Source organism: Mandrillus leucophaeus, unplaced genomic scaffold (genome assembly GCF_000951045.1).
Source record: "Mandrillus leucophaeus isolate KB7577 unplaced genomic scaffold, Mleu.le_1.0 Scaffold715, whole genome shotgun sequence".
Lineage (NCBI taxonomy): Eukaryota > Metazoa > Chordata > Mammalia > Primates > Cercopithecidae > Mandrillus > Mandrillus leucophaeus.
Genome location: NW_012107753.1, coordinates 807,347 through 818,570, shown reverse-complemented (window position 1 = coordinate 818,570; position 11,224 = coordinate 807,347). Strand labels below are relative to the sequence as shown.

Below are 11,224 nucleotides of genomic sequence, written 5' to 3'. Positions count from 1 at the left end.
TTTTTTTTTTTGATTATGACCATTGTTGCAGGAGTGAGGTGGTATCCCACTGTGGTTTTGATTTGCGTTTCCCTGATAAGTAGTGATGCTGAACATTTTTCCATAGGCTTGTTGGGCCATTTGTATATCTGAGTAGAAGGAAATTATAATAAATAAAATAGGAAGGCAGCAGAAAAGGTGTGTTTGGGATATGGCTTGATTATTTGCAAGATGTTTGCTGTAGCATAGGAGAGAGGTGGATGTTGGTGATACTGATTTTGTCATTATCTGTGAGTTAAAGTTTCTAAAATCATGTGGCTTCCTAGGGAAAGCATATAGAATAACAAGGGAAGATAGCTAGTAATGGCACCCTGAATAACTTCAGCATTTAGAGGTGGGTGGAGGAGGATAAACCCATGGAAGAAACAAAAGGATGGGCCAGTGAGATGAGAGGAGAAGCTAAGGGAGTAGAGAGTTACCAGAGGGAGGGCGGGATCAGTTAAGAACCTTAGTGTGTTGCAAAGAAATAACCTGCAATGCGGACCAACCACGGGAACATTTGTACAAATGATGACAATTCTGAATTGTAATTTAAAATTTAATTGTATTGAGAGCTCTCTCTGTTTTTGTCTCATCATAATTTGAAGCAGGTTAACTACATATTAGCTAGAAAAAGCCCTTTGAAATTTTCCTTCAATGTATCAATAGATTCTGTGATTTTTTTTTTTTTTTAAGTAGAAACTGCCTATTGGTAGAATAGCACTTAATTGGGATAATGCTTGTGAAAGCCATTTCTAAACTTTGAATTGACATACAAAATAAAGGTGGCAATCATCACCATGTTGCTATACTCTCTTTGGCCATATAAATTTTTTTTTTCAACAATACAAAGATAAGCCTTGTACAAATTCTTCAAAGTTATACATTTGTGGTACTTGAATAATGTTTTACTATATATAAAGATTAATAGATAGCATTTCCTACAATAAATAAATAGTTTATATATCAATGTGTTGGGATTATAAATTCTCATAGAAATTCACTTTATTAACTCATTTATTCATCTGATCACAGCTCATTCAGCAAACAATTTGTTTTTTCCTTCCTTTTTTTTTTTTGAGATGGAGTTTCGCTCTTGTTGCCCAGGCTGGAGTGCAATGGCATAATCTTGGCTCACTGCAACCTCCGCCTCCTGGGTTCAAGTGATTCTCCTGCCTCAGCCTCCTGAGTAGCTGGGATTATAGGCACGTGCCACCACGGCTGGCTAATTTTGTGTTTTTAGTAGAGATGGGGTTTCTCCATGTAGGTCAGGCTGGTCTCGAACTCCCGACCTCAGGTGATCTGTGCGTCTCAGCCTCCCAAAGTGCAGGGATTACAGGCATGAGCCACTGCACTCAGCCTTGTTTTGTTCTTTTTAAGTGCTCTGGGAAGAAGGTGATGTGACAGAGTCCCTTCTCTCAAAGCGTTTATAGATTAATGTGTTTGGGGGAAGTACAGAACAATTATTGAAACAAAACCAGAGTCAGGCACATTGCTATGCAAGCTATAGAGAGCTTATGAAAATTAGGAACATTGACACATTTGTTCCTAACCTGGTTTGTGCTTTCAGGATTCCTCTGAAGTGGCAGCACTCCTTGGGTTTGAAATGTTCGTCAGTAATGACTGATGAACATCAACAGGTGAATAGACACACACAAAAAACCTGTGAAACTTACATACCATAGGATACTATTCAACAACAAAAAGAAACAAATTATTGATACATCTAACAATGTGGATGAATCTCAAAAGCATTATGCTATTCCTTTGACTGATAAAATGTTGACACTCCTTTATTTCCCTTTCTTTCATCCCACTTTAAAAATCAGCCTTAGTATACTTTAGGCACAATATACTATGTACATTTAAAATGACAATTTGACAAGTTTTGACAAATGTATATGCATTATAAAAATCATGATAAAGATTTCCGCCGCCTCAAAATGTTTCCTCATGCCTTCTTGGAATAAATCCACACATTCCCTCCGTCTCTACACCCCACCACCCATATATTCTACCTCTAGACCCAAGCAATTGCTAGTCTGCTTTTTGTCAGTGTAGATTAGTTTGCATATTCTAGAATTTCGTTTTAATGGAAATGTACAGTAAGTACTGTTTCGTGCCTGGCTTCTTACATTTAGTATGGTGCTTTTAAGATTCATCCACAAGAAAATGTGGCACATATACACCATGGAATACTATGCAGCCATAAAAAAGGATGAGTTTGTGTCCTTTGTAGGGACATGGATGCAGCTGGAAACCATCATTCTCAGCAAATTATCACAAGAACAGAAAACCAAACACTGCATGTTCTCACTCATAGGTGGGAATTGAACAATGAGATCACCTGGACTTGGGAAGGGGAACATCACACACCAGGGCCTATTATAGGGAGAGGGGACGGGGGAGGGATTGCACTGGGAGTTATACCTGATATAAATGATGAGTTGATGGGTCCTGACGAGTTGATGGGTGCAGCACACCAACATGGCACAAGTGTACATATGTAACAAACCTGTATGTTATGCACATGTACCCTAGAACTTAAAGTATAATAATAAAAAAATAAAATAAAATAAAATAAAATAAAAAGAATGCTTAACAAGAATGTATGAAATGAGAAAAAAAAAAGATTCATCCACATTGCTGGGTGTATCAATAATTTGTTTCTTTTTATTGCTGAGTAGTATTCTATCGTATACATGGTTCACAGTTTATCCATTTGTTTGTGAATGGACATTCCAGTTGTTTTATATCTGGGGCTGTTACGAATAAAGCTGCTATGAACATTTGAATAGAATCTGTGTGAATGTTTGGATTGGAATTGCTGGGTTGTATGGTAAGTGTTTGATTAACTTCATAAGAAACTGCCAAATGATTTTCCAAAGTAGCAATATATAATTTTGCATTTTCACCAGCAGCATATGAGATTTCCAGTTGATCGTCATCCTCATCAAAACCTGGAATTAAGAGTGAATCTTTTAGATTTTAGCCTTTTGAGAAGATGTGTAGTGGTACTTCATTGTGGTTTTAGTTTGCATTTCTCTAATGACTAATGATGTTTAACATGTTTTTATACCTTCTTTTGTCTCCATCTATTCTTCGTTCTTCATTCTCTTTTCTTCCTTTAGATTAAGTATTTTTTATTTTATTCTATCTTCACTACTGGGATATTATCTATAAATTTTTTGTTGTTCCATTTTAGTGGGTTTACAATATAAATCTTTAACTTATCACAGTCTATCATTAAATAATGGTATATCCCTTACATATGTTTTAGAAACCTTACAGTGGTAAAAATATCAGTTCCCCATCCTGTACTTGGTGCTATTGTTTTCATGCATTTTATTCCATATATACTAGAAACTCTACAATCTATCATTATTACTTTTGGTTTAAATATTAAATTGTCTTAAAAAGAGATTTTTTAAAAATAAGAAAAAAGTCTTTCATATTTTTTCATGTATTTGCCATTTTTATTTTTTTTCTTCCATATTTCAGATCCAAATTTCTATCTGGTATAATTTTCCTTCTGCCTGAGTAACTACCTTTAGTATTTTTTTGTAGCACAGATCTGTTGGCAATGGTTCTCTGAACTTTTGTACGTCTGAAAAAGCCTTTAGTTAATTTTTGAAAGAAGTTTTCTGATGGACATATGATAAGGTTTGGTTCCATGTCTCCATCCAAATCTCACTTTGAATTGTAATCCCCATGATCCCCATGTCATGGGGACATGATCCCTGTGTCAAGGTGGGGGACCAGGTGGAGGTAATTGGATCATGAGGACCATTCCTCCTGTGCTGTTCTCCTAATAATGAGTGAGTCTCATGAGATCTGATGGTTTTATAAGCATCTGGCATTTCACCTGCTTGCACTTCTCCTTTCTGCCACCTTGTGAAGAAGGTGCCTGTTTCCCCTTCACCTTCTGCCATGTTTGTAAGTTTCCTGAGGTCTCCCAAGCCATGCTGAACTGTGAGTCAATTAAACCTCTTTCCTTTATAAATCACCCAGTCTCGTGTATTTCTTCATAGCAGCATGAGAATGGACTAATACAGTACGTACAATTACAGGTTGCTAGTCCCTTTTCAGTACTTTAAGGATTTCTGTCTTCCATAGTTTCTGATGAGTAGTCTGTGACCATTCTTATCTTTGTGCCATATTTTCTCATTTTGTTCTGACCCTCCCTTCTGAGACTCCAATTACAAATATCCTAGACTTCTTAATATCATTCAAAAGATTACTGATGCTTGTTTCTTTTTTTTTTTTTTTAAGTTTCCAACTGGTAATCAATTTATTAAAATAGTTGACTTAAACGTCTACAATGGTGGCTTCCATCTCAACTCCTGGCTCAATACTGATGGAAGTAATCTGCTTAACAATCTCAACAACAACAACAATCTTGTACAGACGGGCTGTACAAGTCAATGAGTCTCTTGTGGATTCTCATCTGGAAACGATCCCATGACTTAGAACCTTCACCACATGGGCGTTTTTTCTTGTAGTGATTAGTAGGTATTCGAACTGGTCTTTTCACTTTGAGATTCTTTTCCTTTTGCTCCTCTAATCAAGTCAGCACCCACCTTCTCTAGGGATTTTACGTTGCAGCTTGTTAGAGTGATTCGAATTCGGTGAATTGCCAACTCCTGCTCCATGGATGTTTTTCCGGTATCCTTAAAAGCTATGGCTGCTGCGCGGCTTCCTGACCGACTTCTTCGGCGGCGAGAGCCAACAGCGGTGAGTCAGGAGCAGGTGTGGGCAGATCGGAGCTCCGCACCACCTACGACCACGTCTTCCTCAAAGAGGTGTTTCATGTTTTAAAATCTTAATTTCCTTCTGTTTCACTTTGGGTAAAATCTGTCTTCAAGTTTGGTGGTCTTTTTTTGGGCCAATATCTAATCTAAAGTTTATCCTATCCAGTATGTTTCTCATTTCAAATATTGTATTTTCTAGCTGCAGAGTTTGATTTGTATTTGAAAACGTTTTTTGTTTTTCTCATCGTCTTAAACATTTGGGGTATACTTATAACAATTGTTTTACTGTTGCTATCTGCTAATTCTATCATCTGTGAAATTACTAGATCTATTTCTATTGATTGATTTGATTACTATTCTGGTTGGAAGGCAATATTTTCCCTACTTTGCTTACTTGGTAATTTTTTTTATCAAAATAAATTTATAAAAGTAAACTTCATTTACAATTGGACATGATGAATTTTACATTTTTGTGTCCTGGATTTTTCTGTATTCCTTTAAATATTGTCAGATTTCTTTTTTTTCCCCCGTGGGATGCAGATAAGTTTCTTGGAATTAGCTGGATGGCTTTTGAGTTTTGCTTTTAAGATTCGTTAGGGTGAGTTCAGAGCAGGGCTACTTTGATCTAGGAAATAGCCCTCTGAAGGGTCTCATGTTCTGTGAGATAGGAGGTCTTTCTCCTTTGACTGGTTGACAGCCTAAGCTATTCCTCATTCTTGTAAGGTCTGGACACTGTTCTGCGTACTCCTTTCTGATAGTTCTTTCCCTGGCCTTAGTAGTTCCCACACATCCATGCATACAGCAGTGTTCAGCCAAAGTTTGAAAGGATTCAAAGATCTCCAGAGCTCTCTGTGTGTCACTCGTTTCTGTTATTCTATCCCACAAATTCTAAGTGTGTGAAACTCCCTGAAATCAGCACTATGTCTCCTCAACTCAGTGAGACCACAAGCCACTGTTTGGGTTTCCCCTGCCTATGTTGCAGCCTGGAAACTCTTCTCAGGCGAAAAGATCAGGCAACATCAGGGGTCATCTCATTTCCTTCCCTTTCAGAGATCACTGTCTCGGGCTGTCTATTGAACAATGTCTGAAGAAAGATGTTTCATATATTTTGTCTGACTTCCTAGTTGCTTAAGGTAGGAAGGTAAATGCATTCCTAGTTACTGGATTGTGGCTGGGAGCAGAATTCCAATACTGTTTTTTAATGAGATGTTTTTACTTAATTATTTGAGGATTCCCTTTAGTTATCATAATTTTACATGATGTAAACAGGTAAATGAGAATATCTTCAAAACATATTTTTCAGTTTTGGGGTGGTTCTCCCAGTTCTGGTTTTTGCCAAAGATAATAGATTTTTAGTATCTGAGTTCCATATGACAATATGTATAAGTCTTGGGTGTATCCATATGGTATGTTATAATGGGAAAAGAAAGATGAAATTCTGCTTTTGTCTGATGTCTTTATAGGTCTTGGAAAGACTTGAAGAAGGGTTGTAAAGTCCATAACTTTACAATAAGACAAAATTAAAAGAATCCAAACCAAAATTGTCCTAGACAATGAAAAGTTCACTAGGCAGAAGCTGAATCTCTTAAGCTCCCCTGCCAAATCGGCCATGACACAGTCCATAGTTTAACAGTTGTTTCAATTTGGAAATTAATTTTTAGTACTAATTTAAATATTTCATATTAGTATATGAGAATTCTTCCTCCTGTTCAGGCTGTGGTATGGGGAAAAGTCAGTTCCCATCAATACAGATTCATATCTACAAGCACAGTGATGAAATTATCCTCATAGCCCCTTGTGTTTGAACAAGCTGTGTACTTTTAATTTTAATGGGTTTAACACAATATTCAATATATGTTGATTACTGAATACAACAAAAAGTGTAATAGACACTCCTTGAGAAGCTCATAATCTATTTGGGCAGATGGAAAAAATACTTAGGAAAATTAAAAGGTAGTATAGGACCACAGTAAGAAAAATATTTGGGTGCAGGATATAAAGTATCAGTTGAATTGTAGAGGCAATATATACTATGTACTTTTTTGCCTGGGTGACAGGTTGAGACTCTGTCTCAATAAAAAACAAAAAACAAAAAAACAAAAAAACTATGGTTGTTCACTATAACTACACATCTCTCTTTTTTTTTTTTTTTTTGAGATGGAGTCTCGCTCTGTCACCCAGGCTGGAGTGCAGTGGCGAGATCTAGGCTCACTGCAAGCTCCGCCTCCCAGGTTCACGCCATTCTCCTGCCTCAGCCTCCCTAGTTGCTGGGACTACAGGCGCCCGCCACCATGCCCGGGTAGTTTTTCTGTATTTTTAGTAAGGATAGGGTTTCACCATTTTAGCCAGGATGGTCTCGATCTCCTGACCTCGTGATCCACCCGTCTCTGCCTCCCGAAGTGTTGGGATTACAGGCGTGAGCCACCGCGCCCGGCCACATTTCATCTCTTTTAGTCTAACTTACTCATCTACAAAATGGAGATAATACCTGTTTTGCAGTGCAGGCCCTGACACACAGGTAGAGTTGCATAAATTAGCTTCTATTCCTTAACTCTTTTCTTCCTTCCTTCTTTCTAGCTAATTTTTAACTCTCTATCCTAGACAACTTTTGCTAAACGTGTATAACATGTAGTACCTACGCATAGGAATATGTTTTTATAGAACAGAATTATTGAAAACAGCTTCTTACATTTTTGTTATTTTTTCAAAGGCAAGAATTCATGTATCCCTTCTGAGCCAAGGACATGCAATAAAAAGTAAGAGAGATTCAGAAACTCTGATAATTACTCTCCCAAGAAGGGTGCTTGCTAGGGTGAGGGTCTTGCAGACACAGAAGGAGCTGATGGGATGAACTGTTGGGGTGTTACAAAAGGCCTTCAGGAAAATATGTAATCTAAGGCAAGAAATCAGAGTGAAGATTCCCTCAGGGAAAAAGGGATTGGTTCTGAAGAATTTAGAAGTTTTTCCAGGCAATAGCCACAGATGCTAGCACAAGGACATGGTGGCCACATAGTGTGAGCAAAAATGCTTAACTTTTTGCTCTTCTTCTAATATTTGCTCTATTAACCCAGACAACATGTGTTCCAGAAGCCTCATGATGAGTGGAGAAAGAAACATAAATCAGAAGAAGTGGTCAAAAAGATGCCTATGTTCACTTCCGCCCTTAGGTCTCCAAACCTCAGTTCCTGGCATGAGGAGGTAGAGGAGAGAAGCTTGGGATAGGATGTGAGATTACAGTTTTAATATAGACTGGACTGGATATTTGAACACCTGAAAATGAATCTAAATTCTCAAAATGAGGTGGTTCCTACAGCTGAAAATAACAAGAAAGCTACAGGATCTCCTGCTATGTTATCCAGGGTTGGAAAAGTGAAATTCAATGGAGCCAGATTAAAAGATGAACTTTGGGACGGGAGCAGTGGTTGATGCCTATAATCCCAGAACTTTGGGAGGCCAAGGTGGGCAGATTATTTGAGGCCAGGAGTTCAAGACCAGCCTGGCCAACATGGTGAAACCCCATCTCTACTAAAAATAAAAAATTAGTCAGATGTGGTGGCCTGTGCCTGTAGTCCCAGCTACTGGGGTGGGTGAAGCATGAGAATCACTTGAACCTGGGAGGCGGAGGTTGTGGTGAGTCAAAATTGCACCCCTGCACTCCAGCCTGGGCAACAGAGCAAGACCCTATGTGACCCTGTGTCCAAAAACAGACAAAAAACAAACAAAAGCCATGTGGAGTTTGTTTACTCTTTAAACAAATATCCTTCACGTATTGAACTGAACTATAATTAACTCCTCTTTCACTTGCCATTTCCTGTGCTTCCTTTTCCAACCACTATATCTCCTTTGACACATTTTCTTTTTTCTTTCTCTCTTTTTTCTTTTTCTTTTTTTTTTTTTTTTAGATATAGTCTCTATAATTAGAGTTAGTAGGGCACATAGCAGGTTTTATTAAGATACCTAGTTCCTCCTCTTAAGGTAACTCATGAGAACCTTTAAGCAAAAGAACTGAAGAATTTCTAATGGGGCAGCTAATCCACTCTTTTGTGCACTCTGTTCTGCTCATGATCTGATGTTAGTTGGGGTTTCTATTTGTGATTCCTGGGCCTTAACCGCTGATGACAGAGTTCGAAATCATTGCTTTCTAACTCTGAGAATGACTGCATAATACGACATCATTTTCTACCACTGAGTGTTAATGGTATTCCTCCTTATTCTTATTCCTCTTATTCCTCCTGCCTGTCCTTCTCCTTGAGGAGGAAGATCATCAATGCACTGTGTGGATTGAAGTGGCTTCATACCCCCTTGATGTTAATGTTCTCGTTTGCTTAAAGTCTGAACTGAATATGGATCCCTCATTTATGAAGCACCATGACACTTCCTGGGTAGTGAACAATTAAACAGACTTCCCAGCGACAATGGCTATTTTTTTTTTTTTTTGCTTTTTCACTTCATGGACAATATTGTATGCAAGTTAAATTTGCAACTAGCTTGAGGCTTCACACATGGTGATTTTGAGAAATTGAATTCTGTACCTCAAATATATTTCCTTTTCCTTGAACTTTACATTCAGGTCAGCTGTCCAGTTCTTAAACAATGGGTTTTTGAGAGGCAATGAGCAATACAATAGCGTTTTCTCCTTCAATTCTATCTGCCTTTGAAAAAAATAACCTTTTATTTTTGATTCAAAGAAGAGAGGAGTTTTCTTGTCTTTCTACATCTGTTCCAACTCCTCCAAATGCACAAAAATTTTTTCAGAGCATTCCAGAGTTTCTCAGACTGCACATATAAGATTTTGCATATAGATACATCTTGGTCATAATAACCTTCTACCGAATTAGTAGAAAATAGATGTATTCTAGATTTTCATATCTTTATGGCAATATGAATAGACAAGGCTCTTCTTGCAAAAATATCTCCTGAACTGTGCAGGAGATGCTTGGAAGACCCAGTCAAAATTATGAAGTATCCCAAGTTCGTATCCTCCTGTGGCTTCCCATATGACAATAATGCCTTTCTTATCCAGGTTCCAGGACTCTCAAGCCCTTGTCCTTCACTTTTCATTTTAGTTTGCATTCATCCAAGTATTTGGATGGAAATTATCAATACCTTATATAAGAATGTACGGGAGGCTGAGGCGGGCGGATCACGAGGTCAGGAGATCGAGACGATCCTGGCTAACACAGTTAAACCCCGTCTCTACTAGAAAAATACAAAAAATTAGCCATGCATGGTGGCAAGTACCTGTAGTCCCATCTACTTGGGAGGCTGAGGCAGGAGAATCGCTTGAACCTGGGAGACCGAGGTTGCAGTGAGCCAAGTTCGTGCCACTGCACTCCAGCCTGGGCGACAGAGCGCGACTCCATCTCAAAAACAAACAAACAAACAAAAAGAATGTCAATGGAGTTAAAAGTATGCTTTTCAGTTTTCAGCCATGGATCATATTTTGTAGCCTTGCCTAATTCCTAGAGTCTCACTCCATGACGTTTCCTCCTTATTATAAAGATTAGATGGTTTGGCATTGCTGCCATGTGACATTTATACTTCCCAAGCTGCTGTGTCATCTTCTTCTACCATTTAAACTTAGTTTTACTTTAAGTCCACATCTAACCTGTGTGCCTGCGTGCCCAGCACATTTTCCACCTTCTACATTTTATTTGACTGGAGAAATCACCTCAGCCTCTCTAGGTCTCTGCTTATCATCATTCTGCTCATTCTTCAAGCCTCACTTGATTACTGCTTCCTCTGTGATGCTTTCCTGGATTTCCTTAGTAAGACATAATTTCTCCTTTTCATACTTCTGTGGTATTAAGTATGCACCAGTTACATGTGACTCATCTCCAAGTGCTTTGGTGTGGAGTTGTTATTTATGTTCCTTATGTGACTACTGACCACTTTTTTCCAGACTAAATATTGAAACACTTGGCCAGATAATTTTTTCTCAATTTTGAGTTTCCTTTAATAAGTTTTAAAACAAATTTTTGAAATTAAATTACATTTTGTTAGGTTGCAAATCTGACAAAGTCCAACGATGAGGTGAGTTTGTTGTGGTCAGTTGGCTAGTTGCTAAACTCACAGCTGGTTTGTGTCTGCTGACTAGCAAATTATTGGCCTACAGAAAGTCTACATGGGGGAACCAGATTATGATGCAAACATTGCTTGGAGAGCCCTTGATCAAGAGCAGAACAGGTTGGCAGACTCGAGGGATAGGTTCGGCTAGGTCTGATAGAACATTCCAGTTTTGCCAATAGAAGCAAAAACATTGGAAGGACTTCCCCAGGATCTGGATCTCTTGCCACTGGGTAACATTTAATAAGCACTAACATGCTATCCTCTTTCACTTGCCATTTCCTGTGCTTCCCTTTCCAACCACTACATCTCCTTTGACACATTTTCTTTTTCTTTTCTTCTTTCTTTCTTTCTTCTTTCTTTCTTTCTTCCTTCCTTCCTTCCTTCCT

The 11,224-nt window shown here is 38.2% G+C and overlaps 1 protein-coding gene across 1 annotated transcript in view; it reads left to right on the top strand.

Annotated features, from left to right (window-relative positions):
* Nucleotides 1–4,668: 4,668 nt before the first annotated feature.
* Nucleotides 4,669–11,224, top strand: part of TMC1 (transmembrane channel-like 1) — a 194,757-nt gene continuing 188,201 nt past the window's right edge. Inside the window, exons 1-2 of the mRNA XM_011965144.1 lie at nucleotides 4,669–4,752; nucleotides 7,480–7,525. Of these exons, the coding sequence (XP_011820534.1) occupies nucleotides 4,669–4,752; nucleotides 7,480–7,525 (130 nt within the window). The remainder of the gene's footprint in view (nucleotides 4,753–7,479; nucleotides 7,526–11,224) is intronic.